The sequence below is a fragment of the Bombina bombina genome, chromosome 7 (assembly GCF_027579735.1).
Source record: "Bombina bombina isolate aBomBom1 chromosome 7, aBomBom1.pri, whole genome shotgun sequence".
Taxonomy (NCBI): domain Eukaryota; kingdom Metazoa; phylum Chordata; class Amphibia; order Anura; family Bombinatoridae; genus Bombina; species Bombina bombina.
Window position 1 is genome coordinate 389,322,314 of NC_069505.1, and position 22,008 is coordinate 389,344,321.

A 22,008-nucleotide genomic window follows, 5' to 3' on the forward strand; every position below is an offset into this window, starting at 1 on the left:
TCTTCATATATATGCATTTATGAGGTTACTGGTGCTATCTTGTCTTTTCCTTTAAAGGGATATTAAACCCCCCAAAAATCTTTTGAATCAGACGGAGCATACACTTTAAAAAAGTTTCCAATTTACTTCTATTATTTTATTTTTTCTTTCGTTCTGATGGTACTCTGTGTTGAAGAGATAGTAGTCTGGAGAACTACATGGGAAAATAAATAAATAAATTTTTTTTATATATATATATATATATATATATATATATATATATATATATATATATATATATATAATATATAATAAATATATAATAAAATTAACATAAACATGCAAATATGCATGTAAAAAGAAATTAATTATATACAGGCAATGTGTCAAAAACCAAAAGTCATCATAAAAGTGAAAATATATTCACATTTCACATCTGTGTCAAAAACATAAGGCAAAAAGCACAGTAAATACAAATACTGCATACAGTATACATAGAAGATAGCAGACAATAGGAGTCTGGTCAGTATGCTTGATCAGCAGAATAGGTTGGATGTGCTCGTGGTTTGATTACTCACGTCTGCTAGTGTCAGGGCTTGCCTGTGTGTGTGTGCGCGCTGCTATATACTCAGCTGCTCCGTACATAGGGCACAGTGACAGCAGCAGAAGTTGCTGAGAGGGAACAACAGACTGACACGGTGAGATCAATAACAAGATAGGAAATAAGCATTGAGAGATTAGAGACAGAGGGCAAATAAAGAGAAAGACAGGATCAATACGCAGATAGAGGAGATAGTTTGGTCTGCAAGGAGAGAGAATGATCAGAAAAAAAAGTTTAAATGAAATGAGAAATAGAGGAAGGTGATGATTAGAAAGGAGATTTCTTTAGATGGGGTTAATACCTGTAGTTACTGCAAACTCACTGGGTATAGGAGAGGCTGTTGTATTGACAGAGGACAGACACACCAGTATAGAGAGACAGATGGGGTTATTACCTGTAGTTACTGCAAACTCACTGGGTATAGGAGAGGCTGTTGTATTGACAGAGGACAGACAGACACACCAATATAGAGAGACAGAGGGGGTTATTACCTGTAGTTACTGCAAACTCACTGGGTATAGGAGAGACTGTTGTATTGACAGAGGACAGACACACCAATATAGAGAGACAGATGGGGTTATTACCTGTAGTTACTGCAAACTCACTGGGTATAGGAGAGGCTGTTGTATTGACAGAGGACAGACAGACACACCAATATAGAGAGACAGAGGGGGTTATTACCTGTAGTTACTGCAAACTCACTGGGTATAGGAGAGGCTGTTGTATTGACAGAGGACAGACACACCAATATAGAGAGACAGAGGGGGTTATTACCTGTAGTTACTGCAAACTCACTGGGTATAGGAGAGGCTGTTGTATTGACAGAGGACAGACAGACCAGTATAGAGAGACAGAGGGGGTTATTACCTGTAGTTACTGCAAACTCACTGGGTATAGGAGAGGCTGTTGTATTGACAGAGGACAGACACACCAGTATAGAGAGACAGATGGGGTTAATACCTGTAGTTACTGCAAACTCACTGGGTATAGGAGAGGCTGTTGTATTGACAGAGGACAGACACACCAATATAGAGAGACAGATGGGGTTATTACCTGTAGTTACTGCAGACTCACTGGGTATAGGAGAGGCTGTTGTATTGACAGAGGACAGACACACCAGTATAGAGAGACAGAGGGGGTTATTACCTGTAGTTACTGCAGACTCACTGGGTATAGGAGAGGCTGTTGTATTGACAGAGGACAGACAGACACACCAGTATAGAGAGACAGATGGGGTTATTACCTGTAGTAACTGCAGACTCACTGGGTACAGAAGAGGGTGTTGTACTGACAAAGGACAGGCAGACACACCAGTATAGAGAGACAGAGGGGGTTAATAGCTGTAGTTACTGCAGACTCACTGGGCACAGGAGAGGGTGTTGTACTGACAGAGGACAGACAGACACACCAATATAGAGAGACAGAGAGGGTTAATACCTGTAGTAAGAGCAGACAGTCTCACTGGGCACAGGATAGGTTGTTGTACTGACAGAGGACAGGCAGACACACCAGTATAAAGAGACAGATGGGGTTAATAGCTGTAGTAACTGCAGACTCACTGGGTACAGGAGAAGGTGTTGTACTGACAGAGGACAGACAGGCACACCAGTATAGAGAGACAGAGGGGGTTAATAGCTGTAGTTACTGCAGACTCACTGGGCACATGAGAGGGTGTTGTACTGACAGAGGACAGACAGACACACCAGTATAGAGAGACAGAGGGGGTTAATACCTGTAGTAAGAGCAGACAGTCTCACTGGGCACAGGATAGGCTGTTGTACTGACAGAGGACAGGCAGACACACCAGTATAAAGAGACAGAGGGTTAATACCTGTAGTAAGAGCAGCCAGTTTCACTGGGCACAGGAGAGGGTGTTGTACTGACAGAGGACAGGCAGACACACCAGTATAAAGAGATAGAGGGGGTTAATAGCTGTAGTAACTGCAGACAGTCTCACTGGGCACAGAATAGGCTGTTGTACTGACAGAGGACAGGCAGACACACCAGTATAGAGAGACAGAGGGGGGTTATTACCTATAGTAAGAGCAGACAGTCTCACTGGGCACAGGATAGGCTGTTGTACTGACAGAGGACAGGCAGACACACCAGTATAAAGAAACAGAGGGTTAATAGTTGTAGTAACTGCAGGCAGTCTCACTGGGCACAGGAGAGGGTGTTGTACTGACACAGGACAGGCAGACACACCAGTATAGAGAGACAGAGGGGGGTTAATAACTGTAGTAAGAGCAGACAGTCTCACTGGGCACAGGACAGGGTGTTGTACTGACAGAGGACAGACAGGCACACCAGTATAGAGATAGAGTGTATCCAGCACTTGTGCATCCAGTGGGTGAAACAAACGCCATTCAGGACCTCACACAAAAGTCCTTGCAGAAAGTTCAACCAGTAAAAGAATGGCAGCACTCCAGTATCTCAAATAACTTCTGTTTATTCAAACATCACCTCCAAATAAAATAAACAACAAGGTTTTGGGTGTTAAACCTTAATCATGTTGCCACATGATTGAGGGTTAACGCCTGAAATGTTATTGTTTGTTTCATTTGGAGATGATGTTTGAATAAACTGAAATTATTTGAGATACTGGAGTGCTGCCATTCTTTTACTGGTTGAACACCAGTATAGAGAGACAGAGGGTTAATACCTGTAATAAGAGTAGATAGTCTCACTGGGCACAGGAGAGGCTGTTGTATTGAAAGAGGACAGACAGACACACCAGTATAGAGAGACAGAAGGGGTTATTAGCTGTAGTAAGAGCAGAGTCACTGGGCACAGGAGAGGGTGTTGTACTGACAGAGGACATGCAGGCACACCAGTATAAAGAGACAGAGGGGTTAATACCTGTAGTAATTGCAGACAGTCTCACTGGGCACAGGAGAGGGTGTTGTACTGACAGAGGACAGGCAGACACACCAGTATAGAGAGACAGAGGGGGTTAATACCTGTAGTAAGAGGAGACAGTCTCACTGGACACAGGAGAGGTTGTTGTACTGACAGAGGACAGACAGACACACCAGTATGGAGAGACAGAGGGGGTTAATACCTGTAGTAAGAGCAGAGAGTCTCATTGGACCCAGGACAGGGTGTTGTATTGACAGAGGACAGACAGACACACCAGTATAGAGAGACAGAGGGTCAATACCTGTAATAAGAATAGACAGTCTCACTGGGCACATGAGAGGCTGTTGTACTGACAGAGGACAGGCAGGCTCACTCTAGTATAGAGAGACAGAGGGGGGTTTATACCTATAGTAAGAGCAGACAGTCTCACTGGGCACAGGAGAGGCTGTTGTAATGACAGAGGACAGGCAGACACACCAGTATATAGAGACAGAGGGGGGCTAATACCTGTAGTAACTGCAGATAGTCTCACTGGGCACAAGAGTGGGTGTTGTTCTAGCAGAGGACAGGCAGACACACCAGTATAAAGAGACAGAGGGGTTAATAGCTGTAGTAAGAGCAGTCAGTCTCACTGGCACATGAGAGGCTGTTGTACTAACAGAGGACAGGCAGGCACACTAGTATAGAGAGACAGAGGGGGGTTTATACTTATAGTAAGAGCAGACAGTTTCACTGGGCACAGGAGAGGCTGTTGTAAAGACAGAGGACAGGCAGACACACCAGTATAAAGAGACAGATGGGGTTAATAGCTGTAGTAACTGCAGACACACTGGGTACAGGAGAAGGTGTTGTACTGACAGAGGACAGACAGGCACACCAGTATAGAGAGACAGAGGGGGTTAATAGCTGTAGTTACTGCAGACTCACTGGGCACATGAGAGGGTGTTGTACTGACAGAGGACAGACAGACACACCAGTATAGAGAGACAGAGGGGGTTAATAGCTGTAGTAACTGCAGACAGTATCACTGGGCACAGAATAGGCTGTTGTACTGACAGAGGACAGGCAGACACACCAGTATAGAGAGACAGAGGGGGGTTATTACCTATAGTAAGAGCAGACAGTCTCACTGGGCACAGGATAGGCTGTTGTACTGACAGAGGACAGGCAGACACACCAATATAAAGAAACAGAGGGTTAATAGCTGTAGTAACTGCAGGCAGTCTCACTGGGCACAGGAGAGGGTGTTGTACTGACACAGGACAGGCAGACACACCAGTATAGAGAGACAGAGGGGGGTTAATAACTGTAGTAAGAGCAGACAGTCTCACTGGGCACAGGACAGGGTGTTGTACTGACAGAGGACAGGCAGACACACCAGTATAAAGAGACAGAGGGTTAATACCTGTAGTAAGAGCAGCCAGTCTCACTGGGCACAGGAGAGGGTGTTGTACTGACAGAGGACAGGCAGACACACCAGTATAAAGAGATAGAGGGGGTTAATAGCTGTAGTAACTGCAGACAGTATCACTGGGCACAGAATAGGCTGTTGTACTGACAGAGGACAGGCAGACACACCAGTATAGAGAGACAGAGGGGGGTTATTACCTATAGTAAGAGCAGACAGTCTCACTGGGCACAGGATAGGCTGTTGTACTGACAGAGGACAGGCAGACACACCAATATAAAGAAACAGAGGGTTAATAGCTGTAGTAACTGCAGGCAGTCTCACTGGGCACAGGAGAGGGTGTTGTACTGACACAGGACAGGCAGACACACCAGTATAGAGAGACAGAGGGGGGTTAATAACTGTAGTAAGAGCAGACAGTCTCACTGGGCACAGGACAGGGTGTTGTACTGACAGAGGACAGACAGGCACACCAGTATAGAGATAGAGTGTATCCAGCACTTGTGCATCCAGTGGGTGAAACAAACGCCATTCAGGACCTCACACAAAAGTCCTTGCAGAAAGTTCAACCAGTAAAAGAATGGCAGCACTCCAGTATCTCAAATAACTTCTGTTTATTCAAACATCACCTCCAAATAAAATAAACAACAAGGTTTTGGGTGTTAAACCTTAATCATGTTGCCACATGATTGAGGGTTAACGCCTGAAATGTTGTTGTTTGTTTCATTTGGAGATGATGTTTGAATAAACTGAAATTATTTGAGATACTGGAGTGCTGCCATTCTTTTACTGGTTGAACACCAGTATAGAGAGACAGAGGGTTAATACCTGTAATAAGAGTAGATAGTGTCACTGGGCACAGGAGAGGCTGTTGTATTGAAAGAGGACAGACAGACACACCAGTATAGAGAGACAGAAGGGGTTATTAGCTGTAGTAAGAGCAGAGTCACTGGGCACAGGAGAGGGTGTTGTACTGACAGAGGACAGGCAGACACACCAGTATAAAGAGACAGAGGGGTTAATACCTGTAGTAATTGCAGACAGTCTCACTGGGCACAGGAGAGGGTGTTGTACTGACAGAGGACAGGCAGACACACCAGTATAGAGAGACAGAGGGGGTTAATACCTGTAGTAAGAGGAGACAGTCTCACTGGACACAGGAGAGATTGTTGTACTGACAGAGGACAGACAGACACACCAGTATGGAGAGACAGAGGGGGTTAATACCTGTAGTAAGAGCAGAGAGTCTCATTGGACCCAGGACAGGGTGTTGTATTGACAGAGGACAGACAGACACACCAGTATAGAGAGACAGAGGGTCAATACCTGTAATAAGAGTAGACAGTCTCACTGGGCACATGAGAGGCTTTTGTACTGACAGAGGAAAGGCAGGCTCACTCTAGTATAGAGAGACAGAGGGGGGTTTATACCTATAGTAAGAGCAGACAGTCTCACTGGGCACAGGAGAGGCTGTTGTAATGACAGAGGACAGGCAGACACACCAGTATAGAGAGACAGAGGGGGGTTTATACCTATAGTAAGAGCAGACAGTCTCACTGGGCACAGGAGAGGCTGTTGTAATGACAGAGGACAGGCAGACACACCAGTATATAGAGACAGAGGGGGGTTAATACCTGTAGTAACTGCAGATAGTCTCACAGGGCACAAGAGTGGGTGTTGTTCTAGCAGAGGACAGGCAGACACACCAGTATAAAGAGACAGAGGGGTTAATAGCTGTAGTAAGAGCAGTCAGTCTCACTGGCACATGAGAGGCTGTTGTACTAACAGAGGACAGGCAGGCACACTAGTATAGAGAGACAGAGGGGGGTTTATACTTATAGTAAGAGCAGACAGTTTCACTGGGCACAGGAGAGGCTGTTGTAAAGACAGAGAACAGGCAGACACACCGGTATAGAGAGATAGAGGGGGTTAATAACTGTAGTAAGAGCAGACAGTCTCACTGGGGACAGGAGACAGTGTTGTAATGACAAATGACAGGCAGACACACCAGTATAGAGAGACAGAGGGGGTTATTACCTGTAGTAACTGCAGACAGTCTCACTGGGCACAGTAGAGGCTGTTGTAATGACAGAGGACAGGCAGGCACACCAGTATATAGAGACAGAGGGGGTTTTTACCTGTAGTAACGGCAGACAGTCTCACTGGTCACAGGAGAGGGTGTTTTTCTGACAGAGGACAGGCATACACACCAGTATAGAGAGACAGGGGGTTAATACCTGTAGTAACTGCAGACAGTTTCACTGGGCACAGGAGAGGGTGTTGTTATGACAGAGGAGAGGCAGACACACCAGTATAGAGACACAGAGGGGGGGCTATTACCTGTAGTAAGAGCAGTCAGTCTCACTGGGTACAGGAGAGGGTGTTGTACTGACAGAGGACAGGCAGACACACCAGTATAGAAAGACTAATGGGGTTATTGCCTGTAGTAAGAGCAGTCAGTCTCACTGGGCACAGGAGAGGGTGTTGTACTGAAGAGGACAGGCAGGCACACCAGTATAGAGAGACAGAGGGGGGTTTATACCTATAGTAAGAGGAGACAGTCTCACTGGGTACAGGAGAGGGTGTTGTACTGAAGAGGACAGGCAGGCACACCAGTATAGAGAGACAGAGGGGGGTTTATCCCTATAGTAAGATGAGACAGTATCACTGGGTACAGGAGAGGGTGTTGTACTGACATAAGACAGGCAGACACACCAGTATAGAGAGACAGAGGGGGGTTATTACCTGTAGTAACTGCATACAGTCTCACTGGGCACAGGAGAGGGTGTTGTACTGACAGAGGACAGACAGACACACCAGTATAGAGAGACCGATGGGGTTATTGCCTGTAGTAAGAGGGGAGAGTCTCACTGGGCACAGGAGAGGGTGTTGTACTGAAGAGGACAAGCAGGCACACCAGTATAGAGAGACAGAGGGGGTTAATAGCTGTAGTAACTGCAGACAGTCTCACTGGGCACAGGAGAGGGTGTTGTACTGACAGAGGACAGGCAGGGACACCACTATAGTGAGACTGATAGGGTTATTGCCTGTAATAAGAGGAGAGAGTCTCACTGGGCACAGGAGAGGGTGTTGTACTGAAGAGGACAAGCAGGCACACCAGTATAGAGAGACAGAGGGGGGGTCATTACCTGTAGTAAGAGCCGACAGTCTCACTGGGCACAAGAGTGGGTGTTGTACTGACAGAGGATAGGCAGACACACCAGTATAGAGAGACAGAGGGGGTTATTGCCTGTAGTAGGATCCGACAGTCTCACTGGGCACAGGAGAGGGTGTTGTACTGACAGAGGATAGGCAGACACTCCAGTATAGAGAGACAGAGGGGGTTATTGCCTGTAGTAGGATCTGACAGTCTCACTGGGCACAGGAGAGGGTGTTGTACTGACAGAGGATAGGCAGACACTCCAGTATAGAGAGACAGAGGGGGTTATTGCCTGTAGTAGGAGCCGACAGTCTCACTGGGCACAAGAGTGGGTGTTGTACTGACAGAGGATAGGCAGACACACCAGTATAGAGAGACAGAGGGGGTTATTGCCTGTAGTAGGATCCGACAGCCTCACTGGGCACAGGAGAGGGTGTTGTACTGACAGAGGATAGGCAGACACTCCAGTATAGAGAGACAGAGGGGGTTATTGCCTGTAGTAGGAGCCGACAGTCTCACTGGGCACAAGAGTGGGTGTTGTACTGACAGAGGATAGGCAGACACACCAGTATAGAGAGACAGAGGGGGTTATTGCCTGTAGTAGGATCTGACAGTCTCACTGGGCACAGGAGAGGGTGTTGTACTGACAGAGGATAGACAGACACTCCAGTATAGAGAGACAGAGGGGGTTATTGCCTGTAGTAGGATCCGACAGCCTCACTGGGCACAGGAGAGGGTGTTGTACTGACAGAGGATAGGCAGACACTCCAGTATAGAGAGACAGAGGGGGTTATTGCCTATAGTAGGAGCCGACAGTCTCACTGGGCACAAGAGTGGGTGTTGTACTGACAGAGGATAGGCAGACACTCCAGTATAGAGAGACAGAGGGGGTTATTGCCTGTAGTAAGAGGAGAGAGTCTCACTGGGCACAAGAGTGGGTTTTGTACTGACAGATGACAGGCAGGCACACCGGTATAGAGAAACAGATATATTGAATTATGTATTTACAATAAAAATAACATTCTCCACATATGTGCAGTAGCTATACAGTAAAACACATAAATACATATGCCCACACTTATATACTTATATATATATATATATATAAACACACACACACACATTTAGACATGCATATTTATTTATATATACATTATAGCTCTTTGCAGTCAAACACTTTGTCATAAGCCTTATACCTTTTGAGCCCTTTTTTTAAAAAATATTTATATGAATAATTTTTTATCAGATAGTGTTTATATGAGTGTAGCTGTCATTTTAAATGTATTTATGTTGTGTTTAGGGCAACTTATTATTGCGCTATCCCGATGAACATAAAATGCCATTGCGCTCTAGGGATCATGTTCACTTTCAACTTGTATGGAGAGAAACCACATAGATTTTTTTTTTTAAATCTTATATTGTAATCAAGGTTTCTCTCCTTCGCCTCTAGAATGCTTCACAGTGAGATAAGAGCTCTCAACATAAAATTTGTGTTTCTAAAATTATTAGAGGGATCTTATAGTACTGACGAGTCATCTAAAATCATCTCACATCAGTGGAGACCTTTAAAGGCTAAGGTACCGCTTTGCAGTTTCAAAATAGATTATGGGGCTGATTCATCAAGCTCTGTGCCCCTTGTTTCCGGCGAGCCTTCAGGCTCTAAAGACCGCTACTCCATAACATGTCCGCCTGCTCTGAGGCCGCGGACAGAAATCAACCCGATCCTATACGATCGGGTTGACACCCCTTGCTAGCGGCCGATTGGCCGCAAATCTGCAGGTGGCGGCATTGCACCAGCAGTTCACAAGTACTGCTGGTGCAATGATAAATGCCGACAGCATATGCGATGTGCGGCGGACATTATACACTACATAGTATCATGTCCGCTTGCACATTAATAAATATACCCCTATGACTGGTGGATGAGGGCTACATACGTAGCAGTCGTGTCCTGCTCAGGTCTTACTATGTGCTGCAGCTACTCAGCAGGACTTAAATGTTTAACCACATTGTTACGAGAGATACTATCGCACAAATAACATGATGCTTTTTATTTTTTCATTAGGGTGTAGTGATAGTTCGAGCATTATAAAGGCTTAAAGTGATAGTAAAGTTTCCAATTCATATAATCAGATCCCGAATGAAAACTATAAATAGTCGGGCTTCATCCATTCTAATTAAAATGGCCTATAACTTACTTTTTAATATAGCAATGAAATTCTAATACCCCGCAGTCCAGTCGCCCAATTCTAAAGTATTTTTTTGTGTTCTCCAATCGGTGCTCTAGCCATACGGCATTCAGACAACTTTTTTGTTGTGGTTGTGGCTAGAGCACTGATTGGAGAACAGTACAAAATGTTTACTTTTGAAGTGGACATCCGGAGTGCAGGGTATTTGAATTTTATTGCTTTATTAAAAAGTAAGTTACAGAGTATCTTCATTAGAATAGATGAATTAGAGTCCCATCTAAAATATTGTTTCCATTCCGTATCTGATTATACGAATTGGAAACTTACCATCACTTTGGGCTCAATTTATCAAGCTACGGTGGACAGGGGCAATCATATGCACCCCTGTCTGCCCCAGCTCGCGTCTGGCGGGCAGCAATCCGCTGCCAGAATTTAAGATTGCATTTGAGCAATATTTTGCGCTCGCATGCAATCCAGCCAATCACGCACGGGCAGGAGCTGTTAATCTTCCCGGTCGGACGAGACCGCAGAGATTGAAATTCTCCACCTTAGAGGTGGAGAAGAGGGTAGGGAAGCAGCGGTCTGATGACCGCTGCTTGATAAATACTGACTGCAGGTTCTCTTGTGATAACCTGCAGTCGTAGCGAGACGAAGCCTTCGATATATCGAGCCCTTTAAGAGAGTGACATTCTGCAGCACTCTTATCATTGGAGTGGTTAGAAAAGAGATGACCTGCAGTCCTCCTGTGAGAGGTGAAGGTATTAACTGTCTGTAAGCATTACATAACAAACTTGTAATCTTTGAAGGATAATTAGGGATTATAGGTTTGTGCCTGGGGCGTTGTATATACAGTAAATATTAAGCATCTATCTATAAATAAGTGTTTATTCATAACAGATGGACTTAGCTTCTGAGGATCCTGCAACCAGCCACTTCCGGGAATATCTGAGAATACGATCAGTGCAGCCAAATCCAGACTACGGTAGTAGCTGTCTCACACACTTTACTGTATTCTCTTGCATAATTTTGTGATCATTAATTGAAAATTCAGTACATGACACAGCATGTGCACCGCACATACTAGTATAGGCACACACCTTGTAATACACTGCCGAAATATTATTTCAAGAGTACTGTACACGTATCAGCTTCCACATTTGATCTATATATATCTTTCAGTCCTCTCTGTGTATTTCAGGGTTGTATAAATAGATACATGAAATATGATTATGTAAACATTGTGGGCTAGATCACATTACTAAATAGAAGAAACAAAAGCTACTGGTACTGTGTTTTTAGTATTATATTTTCCAACATGATATTGAAAATATATATATCTTGGTGCTACATAGTATTCTTAATGTGATGGTAAATCAGAGCATTTAAAAAATCGCTAGAGTTACCATCACTAAAAATAAACAGGACTTTCAGTGATCAGTCTGTAAAAAAGGACTAAATGTACCGTTTCTGAGTTTCTAAACTCAGCGGCTCTGACCCCCCACGGCACAATACTCTTTTCTCAGTAAGGTGACGTCTCCATCTCTAAACCAATAGCCGTGCTAGCAAACAGAGCACCGTCATATGACTAGCATGGCTATTGGTTTAGAGGTGAAAACGTCACCTCATTGATAAAAGTGGGCGGCAAGAGCCGCTGAGTTTAGCGAGGAGCCGCGGCAGAGGAAGGAGGAATTTAGTACCCTTTTCTTTCCTTAGATATGGTGAGTCCACGGCTTGAGAAATTACTGTTGTGAATATCTCTCCTGGCCAGCTGGAGGAGGCAAAGAGCACCTTAGTTAAACTGTTAAGTATTACTCCCTTACCCACAACCCCTAGTCATACTCTTTGCCTTTGGTGCATGGAGGAGGTGAAGTTTAGGTGTCTGAAGAAAATTTTTGATTTAATCTACAAGCAAGTTCTGGGGTATAGCCATATTCCACGTTATTCCTTGCAGTCGGGTAGTGGTGGCTTTAAAGCAGTTAGGAACTTGTAAATAGGTACTTTATGCTTTTTCCTAACAATTGCTGCCCAAGTTTAGAAAGCCAGAGTTGGCTACTCTGTTCTTTCTTTTTCAAAGGTCTCTGTGAATAACTGTGTCTTCTCATACCTTGTAACTGTCTACATGTTGGCCCGCAGAGCAGGTAAGGGCCTTTTCTTCCAGTTGGGGAGACCATGCACTTAACAAATTAAAAGACACTGCTTTTTATTGGGACATAGGTAATCATGTTGTATGGGTTACACTGGGGCATGAAGCAGGCACTGTAGCATGTGTGAGACTAACATTTAAACTCTTTTAAAAAGAAAGGGTAAACTATTTTTATTAGGCTTTATTTTCTGACACATATTTACTTGATAAAACAATACAAGCTTAAACTGAAAGTTAGGCTGAATTTTCTAGTTCAGCAGCTTATTCATTTCCCCTTTGCTTTAAACTAAAACGATGTAACATTTTAAACTGTCAGGTTTGAAAAAATGGTTACTTCTGCTACTCAGTGTACCAGGAAGCTATTTTTAATGCCTCTCTGTGTCGCATAAGTAATTTGAGCTTGGCAGTTGTGGTCACATGACCGGCTTTACTTCATAACGTTTCAGAGGAAAAAGTTGTTTTTCTCCATTTCTGGGTGATTCGGTCTTAATTGGTAGCGGTAAGGCACCTCAGTAATTGAGGTGTGGGGTTGCCTGAGGGGTATTTTAGAAGTTTATTTGAAGTTTATTAAATGTTGTTTCTTAACTTTTCTCACATAATTTTAGCTGGGGATCGATCCTAATTTGGGATAAAATGTAAAGTGTATTTTTTCCTTGTCTTATTTTACTATTAAAATCTTTTAAACTTATCTGTACAAGTTTATTTACTGTTTCCCAACATGTCTGATATGGAGCAAGAGCCTGCTCTTATGAATTTATGCTTATTATGTTTAGATGCACAAATTGCAGCTCCTATGCAATTTTGTTCTTCATGTGTCAAGAAAACCTTGCAAAATAAAGGTAACATTTTGAGCCTAATGTCTCTCAGGATGATGCTATTAAAATAATACCTCAGCTTTCTCCTGCTACGTCCCAAGCCTCAATGGGGTCACATGCAGTGCCCTGCGGTTCCTCTATAACTACTAGTGTAGTTTATGTAAAAGTAGAAATTGCTGCCCAGGTATCTTCAGCGGTATCTGCGGCATTAGCATTCCCAGATTACAGGGAAAACGCAAGAGGAAATCTAGAATTTCAGAAAGTAAGGCACCTGTCCTCAGTTCTGCTTCCCAAGTTGCCCTTTCTCATAAGTCTGATGAAGAAGATACATTGGGACTTTCTGAGGGTGAAATGTCAGATTCGGACAGTATAATTCCTTCTTCTGAGACTGAGGTGGTATCCTTCAGACTTAAGCTTGAACACCTTTGTGTATTGTTAAAAGAGGTTTTAGCTACTTTATATGACTCTGATACCCATGTCGTTGTCACTCCTAAGAAATATAGTAAACTTAATAGTTACTTTGATGAACCTTCCACTTCTGAGATTTTTCCTGTGCCGGACCGTGCTAGGGAGATTATCTCACAGAAATAGGAGAAACCAGGGACCAGGGGTGTCTTTTTCCCTGTCTCCCATTTTTCAGAAAATGTTTCCTGTTGAGGACTCCATAAAAGACCCTTGGTATACTGTACCCAAAGTTGAAGGGGCCATTTCCACTCTGGCTAAGAGAACCACTATTCCTATTGCGAATAGCTGCTCTTTTAAGGATCCGATGGACAAGATGCTGGATGCTTATTTGAAAAAGGTCTCCTATGGCAACCTGCGGTGTGTATTGCCATCGTGACTAGTGCGGCATCTTATTGGTTTGACGCCATGTCTGAATCTCTTCAAGTAGAGACTTCCTTGGATGAAATTAAAGCTCTTAAATTGGCCAATTCCTTTATTGCACATACCATTTTACAGGTTGTTAGACTAGGAGCTAAAACTTCTAGTTTTGCTGTCCTAGCCCGCAGGGCATTATGGTTGAAATCCTGGTCTGCGGACGTTTCATCTAAAGTCAAGCGTCTGGCGATTCCTGAATCCTTACAAGGGCAAAACCTTGTTTGGACCCGGTTTGGCAGAAATCTCTGATGTTACGGGTGGAAAAGGGTCTTTTCTACATCAAGATGAGAAGAATAGGCATAAAGGACGTCAGAGTAATTTTCATTCCTTTCGTAACTTCAGAGGAAAGCCTTCCCCTTTTTCTTCCAAGCAGGAACAATCCAAGTCTTCTTGGAAACACAATCAGACTTGGAACAAGGGGAAACAATCAAAGAAACCTGCAGCTGATTCCAAATCAGCATGAAGGATTTGCCCCCGATCCATAATTGGATCAGGTGCGGGTAGACTTTCTCAGTTCTCTCAAGCCTGGATACGAGATGTCCCAGATCCCTGGACTGTGGACATAGTATCCCAGGGTTACAAATTGGAATTCAAGACTTTTGTTCCCAGAGGTAGATTCCTTCTCTCAAGATTATCTGCAGACCAGATAAAGAGAGAGGCGTTCTTGAAATGTATACAACATCTTTCCTCCCTAGGAGTGATAGTTCCAGTGCAGGAACAGGGTCTCAGGTTCTACTCCAACCTATTTGGGGTTCCCAAAAAAGAGGGAACTTTCCGTCCCATTCTAGACTTGAAGTGTGTAAACAAACTTCTCAAAGTACCATCCTTCAAGATGGAGACTATACGCTCCATTCTTCCTTTAGTACAAGAGGGTCAGTTCATGACAACCATAGACCTAAAGGATGCGTATCTTCATGTTCCTATTCACAGGGACCATCACAGATTCCTGAGATTTGCCTTTCTGGACAAACATTTCCAGTTTGTGGCCCTTCCCTTTGGTCTAGCCCAGAATTTTTTCAAGGGTTCTGGGGGCTCTTTTGGCAGTGATCCGTTCTCATGGAATTGCTGTGGCACCCTACCTGGACGACATATTGGTTCAGGGGCCATCTTTTCAACTAGCAAAATCTAACACAGAAATATTGTTGTCTTTTCATCGTTCCCACGGCTGGAATGTGAATCTGGAAAAAAGCTCCCTTTCCCCTACTACAGGAGTAGTGTTTTTAGACACCATAATAGATTCTCTATTGATGAAGATTTTTCTGACAGAGGTCAGGGAAAACAAAATAATTTCCTCTTGCCTCTCTCTTCAGGCTTCTTCTCATCCTTCAGTGGCTCAATGTATGGAGGTAATCGGTCTGATGGTGGCTTCCATGGACACCATTCCTTTTGCTTGATTCCATTTGAGAGCTCTCTAGTTGTGCATGCTCAGACAATGGAATGGCGACCATGCGCTCTATCTAAAAGAATAGAGTTAGATCAGTCGTCAAGGGATTCTCTCCCATGGTGGATTTCTTAGGAACATCTGTCTCAGGGCACATGCTTTCGAAGACCTTCTTGGGTGATCGTGACCACTGACGCCGGCCTGCTGGGCTGGGGAGCAGTCTGGAACTCATTAAAAGCTCAGGGCCTTTGGACTCGGATGAGTCTGCTCTTCCTATCAACATCTTGGAGTTGAGGGTGATTTACAATGCTCTGTTGGCTTGACCTCAGTTGTCCTCAGTCCAGTTTATCAGGTTCCAGTCAGACAACATAACCTCTGTGGCTTACATCAATCACCAGGGAGGAACTCGGAGTTCCTTAGCCATGAAGGAGGTTACTCGGATTCTTCAGTGGGCTGAGACCCACAATTGCTGTCTATCTGCCATCCACATTCTAGGAGTAGACAACTGGGAAGCAGATTTTCTGAGCAGACAGGCTTTTCATCCCAGGGAGTGGGAACTTCATCCGGAAGTGTTTTCCAGCTTAGTCCTCAAATGGGGGGTGCCGGAGTTAGATCTGATGGCGTCCCGTCAGAACGCCAAGCTTCCAATGTAGGGTTGAAGGTCAAGAGATCCGCAGGCCATTCTGATAGATGCTCTGGCGTTTCCTTGGGTTTTCAGGTTGGCATACCTGTTTCCTCCGTTTTGCTCTCCTTCCACGAGTCATTGCTCGTATCAAACAGGAGAGGGCGTCAGTGATTCTAATAGCCCCTGCGTGGCCTTGCAGGATCTGGTTTGCAGACCTAGTGGAGATGTCATCTTTCCCACCTTGGAGACTACCTCTGAGGAAGGACCTCCTGATTCAGGGTCCCTTCCTCCATCCAAATATCGTTTCTCTGAAGCTGACTGCTTGGAGATTGAACGCTTTATTCTGTCTAAGCGTGGTTTTTCTGAGTCGGTCATTGAGACTATGATTCAGGCTAGCAAGTCTGTTACTAGAAAGATTTACCATAAGATATGGCGTAAATATCTTTATTGGTGTGAATTCAAGGGCTACTCTTGGAGTAGAATTAGAATTCCTAGAATTTTATCTTTTCATCAGTCAGTTTTCTGCTTTATTAGTTTTACTTCATAAACGTTTGGCGGATGTGCCAGATGTGCAATCTTTTTATCAGACCTTGGTCAAAATCAGGCCTGTCTTTAAGTCTGTTGCTCCTCCTTGGAGCCTTAATCTTGTTCTTAAAGTTTTACAGCTGGCTCCGTTTGAACCGTTGCATTCTATAGACATTAAGTTGTTATCTTGGAAGGTTTTGTTTCTTGTTGCTATCTCTTCTGCTCCAAGAGTCTTGGAACGCTCTGCAGTGTGATTCCCCTTATCTTATTTTTTATGCCGATAAGGCAGTTCTTCGTACTAAGTTAGGTTTCCTTCCTAAGGTTGTTTCTAATAGAAATATCAATCAGGAAATTGTTGTTCCCTATCTGTGTCTTAATCCTTCTTCTTCCAAAGAACGTTTGTTACACAATTTGGATGTTGTACGTGCTCTTAAATTCTACTTACAGGCGACTAAGAATTTTCTACAGTTTTCTGCCCTCTTTGTCTGTTTCTCTGGGAAACGTAAAAGTCAGAAAGCTACTGCTACTACTCTTTCTTTTTAGTTACAAAGTATAATTCGTTTGGCTTATGAGACTGCTGGACAGCAGCCTCCTGAGAGAATTATGGCTCATTCCACAAGAGCTGTTTCCTCTTCTTGGGCTTTCAAAAATGAAGCTTTTGTGTAACAAATTTGCAAGGCTGCAACTTGGTCTTCTCTACATACTTTTTTCAAAACCTTTGGGAGAAAGGTTCTTCAAGCAGTGGTGCCTTCTGTTTAGGACTGCCTGTCTTGTCCCTCCCTATTTATCCATGTCCTCTAGCTTGGGTATTGGTTCCCAACAGTAATTACTCAAGCCGTGGACTCAAAATGGGGCATATTTATCAAGGTCTGGCGGACCTGATTCGACACTGCGGATCAGGTCCGCCAGACCTCGCTGAATATGGCGAGCAATACACTCGCCGTATTCAGCATTGCACCAGCAGCTCACAAGAGCCGCTGGTGCAACGCTGCCCCCTGCAGACTCGCGGCCAATGGGCCACCAGCAGGGGGTGCCAATCAACCCGATCGTACTCAGAGCAGGCGGACAGGTTATGGAGTAGCGGTCTTTGTGACCGCTGCTTTATAACTGCTGTTTCTGGCGAGCCTGCATTCGGAGCTTGATACATATGTCCCCATTGTCTTGGTCCATATGGTTATTACTATCCAGGCTTGGAACCCTTGTATGTAGACGCTGGTATCAGTGGGAGTGCATTATTCTTCTGCTATAATATCTGCTGTTGCAGTACTTTGATTTGTCATATTGTTTCTTGCAGTTACTGGGAATATAGTGCAGGTAAATTAAATCTATAAATGTGTCTCTTTCAGATGGAATTATACAGTACCTGATTGGAATGGCTGAAGACATTGGATTGGAGAGCAGAAAGCTTGAGGTAATGAGAGTTGGGAGAATATTTCAAGAAGGGAAAGAAATCACCTGGAAATAGAAAATACGGGGAAGATTAAGGGAGGATGGTGCAAAAGGAAGATAAAATACAGATGTAGAAAAAGGGGAATTCACAATAAGCCAGAGCAGCACTATTCATACGCCAGATTTATTCTGTTGGGTTATGGGCATGCTGTGGTGTGACTGGATAGGGTATGGGTGTGTCCAGGTGTGCCTGGGTGGGGCATGCGTGTGCCTGGACGGAGTATGGGTGTGCATAGTAGGGTGTGGGTGTGTCTGGCCAGGCATGTGGGTGCCTGGGCGGGGCACCAGTGTGTCTGGGCGGGGCATGTGCTTGTCTGGGCAGGGCATGAGTGCATCTGGTGGGGTATGGGTTTGTCTGGGTTTATTGTGGGCTCAGCCAAAGGCATAAAGTCGGCCATACTTCCCAACCTGTGACAATGCCACAAGATGCTGGAGGTATGCTTTTGTGTTCAGGCCTTAAACAGATATAAAACTTCAAAAATAAAATAATAAGTTAGTGCATTTTATCGTACTATTGATGATATATAAATCAGTATTATCCCTTACAAAGGTCTGAAGGTGGCCCTTTTAATTTTCCTTTTCCTGTTTACCATAAGTGTAAGATGGTCCATGAGTGACCACTCACATCACTAAGGGAAAGCTTTTCTTAGTAGCTTTTGATATGTTTAAGGGATAAGAATAACTAAAACAAGGAAATGAACCCCCTATCTCCAAACAAGTTCTGCTGAAGGAGGAAATCACACTATGCTCACTTCCTTTATTACAAATTCATTATCTATTCACACAACTCAAACTGACCAAATCTATTACTCATCCTTTGTATCAACTTTATCGTCCAAACAGATACAATTTTTGTTAACCTTCAATTCTCAGCCTTCCCTCTGCTTCTTTTTTTAACCTATCTCTCACCTCTGGCTCGTTTCCTGACCTTTTAAACCCACCAATTAAACCAGTTAGAAACTCTCTCTTACCCCACCAAACCATCTAACTATCAGCCTGTCTATTAATTTCCCCACACTATTGAAATGACTAGTCGCGGACATACATACAAACTGTTTAATACGCTGTCTCTAATCTAGCTTCCTCCGTAAACTCTCAACAAAAAGTGCTACTTAAAGGGATAGAAAGGTCAAATTGAATTTCATATTTTGAATTGAAATGTGTGTGAGTAATTAGAAGCCGTTTTGCTAATGCATTTTGTATTCTATAAATTCTTCTATTTCAAATTCAAACGCACAAATTCACGTTTCAATTTTGACAGTTCTATCATTTTCAGAATCTAACAATCTGTCATTTACTAAATCACTGGAAGGTAAAATAACCATATTTATTAATCAGCTGATTATTTCTCCTGTGCTTCAGTTCAGATATCCTCAAAATGTGGCCTGTTAGGGGAAGTCTGAGGATAGGTTTGAAAACCAGTGTGCTAAAGCAACCTGTATGCACAGTTTTTGAGTTTCTTTATGTCCCTAACAATATTGCGTCTGTCTTATGATTGACTAAAATTAGTTTTGCAAACTAATGACATCATTGGTTCATGGTTATAAATGTGTAATCTATAAGTTTATATCATCATTAAAAACGAATGGGATCGAATGAGACAGAAACGTTGGCAATAGTGAAAGTTAGACAAGAACTGAGATATATTTCATCTCTGCCTTGAGGCCATAATCAGCTGTAGTATCTAAACCTATAATATTATTGTCCCCAAGTGATTAGGGACGTCTGTATTCAGTATGGCCCAGATTAGCTTTTCCATCTAATTCCACAGTTGCATCTTGTTGCAGATTTAAATATGCAGGGCTCAAAATTTAAAGTCCTAAGCTACTAGCCAGGCCAAACTGTTGCTCGCCACTGATCCCACCTATCACCTGCCCACAACACACCCATGACCGCACCCCCTCTTTGAATATGTCTAGCCATTGTGAAACACCTTATTGTTTAGTAATTTTTCATATTTGTTATTTTAAACCATAACAAACTAAGTCATTGTATTGCAAATATTAAAAATATATACATTTGATGTCCATTTGTATAGGTTGTTGATTTAACATTCACACACTATCTTTCACTACTTGCCACAGTGCAATTTCTACTCGCCAATGGCTAGTGGGCAAGTGAAAATTTTGAGTCCTGGAAATATGTACTTGTTGGAATGTAAGATTATAGTATTTTTTGAGTATTACAGAACTTTATTTTTTTGACAAATGGATGCTCCTAGACTGAATAAACTCACCTGTTTCTGTGGGAGTTGTCCTTGTTAACCAGTAAGGACTCAGATGTACGCAATCATTTACTTCCTGTTAGTTTCACCTTAAATTTAAACAGTTTTTTACTTTTTTCATGCAAAAAAATAAATAAAATGGTTAACTGCTTCTCTATCATATAAAGGGCTCAATTTATCCAGCCCTTCTCTCTCCTCTGACTGCAGGTTTGCACAAGCGAACTGGCAGTCAGAATTTATGAAGCAGTGGTCATCAGACCGCTGCTTCCCTACCCTGTTCTTTACCTCTTAGGTGGATCATTTTAATATCCCAGGTCTCTTCTGACCAGGGAAATTGACAGCATAGGTAGGGGGCAGGTTTGCACGCGGGCGCACAAAAGCACTCATGCAATGGTAAGTGCGGGCAGCGTATTGCTACCTGTCAGAGGAGAAGCCGGCAGACATTGGGGATGATAAAACAATGAAGCTCATATAGTACATCATGTCCCGCTAAAAGGATATGAAACCCAAAAATGGGGCATATAATTTTAAAAAAAAGGTTACTATGATTATCAAATTACCTAGGTAGGCACCGAGCATTACATGGCAGGAAATAGCGCTACCATCTAGGGCTTTTGCAAATGGATAGCATTCTTGCAAAACTGCTGCTATATAATACGCCAGCCACGTGCACACTCCTGAGCTTAGGTCCCTGCTTTTCAACAAAAGATACCAACAAAGCAAAGAAAATCTGATAGTAGAAGTAAATAAGAAAGTTGTTTAAAATTGTATGTTCTATCTAAATCATGAAAGGAAAAATCTTTAATCTAATTAATATGTTGAATGCCAATGTTCCTCTCCCTAGTTTTCTCCTGGCCGCGTCATCCTGATCCTGTCTTGGAGAGGGTCCAATCCCAAGCTGAAGTCTGTAGTCCTGAATTCCCATACGGATGTGGTTCCTGTGTTTGAGGTAAGGTTCCAATCAATACCTTTGATAGAATGTTCATTTTGTAATTATGACATAAATAAGATAGGTAAATATATATATTTTACATTAACATTATCACACACACACACACACATATATATATTTAATAATAAAAAAATCACAAGGATACTCCTATTATTTGTCCAATACATTATGTATCTGATCATAAATGTTATATAATATTATATAATAGATTTTATTTGTGATTGTACATTTAAGCCTTTTAGGGTCTCCCTTATACTATACATAGCGCACATGAAGAATTAGTTATTTTAAGGTGCATTATGGGAATGATATTAAAAAATATTAATAATGATTAAGAATTTATATAGATGTACTAAAAATGTCAAAATAATCAATAGAATATATATATATATATATATATATATTTTACAGTATCTATAATTATTATTCTTTTTTAATATTTCAATAACGTGTCTTAAGATAACTATTTTTTTCATGTACGCTAACCTGGCATCGTGTTAGACCTGAAGAGGCCTATTTATCAAATGTCTGTTGGTCCTGATCCGACAGTGCGGATCAGGTCTGACAGACATCGCTGAATGCGGAGAGCAATACGCTCTCCGTATTCAGCATTGCACCAGCAGCTCACAAGAGCTGCAAATAGAAGAACACAGAGGCGCCACCATGGCCCAGTACCACCAAAACAAAGAAATAAATATATAGAAGGCACTATATATACTCACAAACGTCAAGCACCCAGGTGGTGCTAGTGGGGCAGGCTGAAACTTCACAGTAGTTCAGCTCACTGATATACCTCCAAATAGATCCAGTCGGTGTTCC

The 22,008-nt window shown here is 43.0% G+C and overlaps 1 protein-coding gene across 2 annotated transcripts in view; it reads left to right on the forward strand.

Moving 5' to 3' along the window:
• The first annotated feature begins 574 nt into the window (after window positions 1-574).
• ACY1 (aminoacylase 1) overlaps window positions 575-22,008 on the forward strand; it is a 104,796-nt gene continuing 83,362 nt past the window's right edge. Inside the window, exons 1-4 of one of the 2 annotated variants that reach the window (XM_053721121.1) lie at window positions 575-677; window positions 11,094-11,178; window positions 17,911-17,975; window positions 21,082-21,186. In XM_053721121.1, the coding sequence (XP_053577096.1) occupies window positions 11,094-11,178; window positions 17,911-17,975; window positions 21,082-21,186 (255 nt within the window). In that variant the 5' untranslated portion in view covers window positions 575-677. The remainder of the gene's footprint in view (window positions 678-11,093; window positions 11,179-17,910; window positions 17,976-21,081; window positions 21,187-22,008) is intronic. The other variant, XM_053721122.1, reaches the window with a different exon arrangement.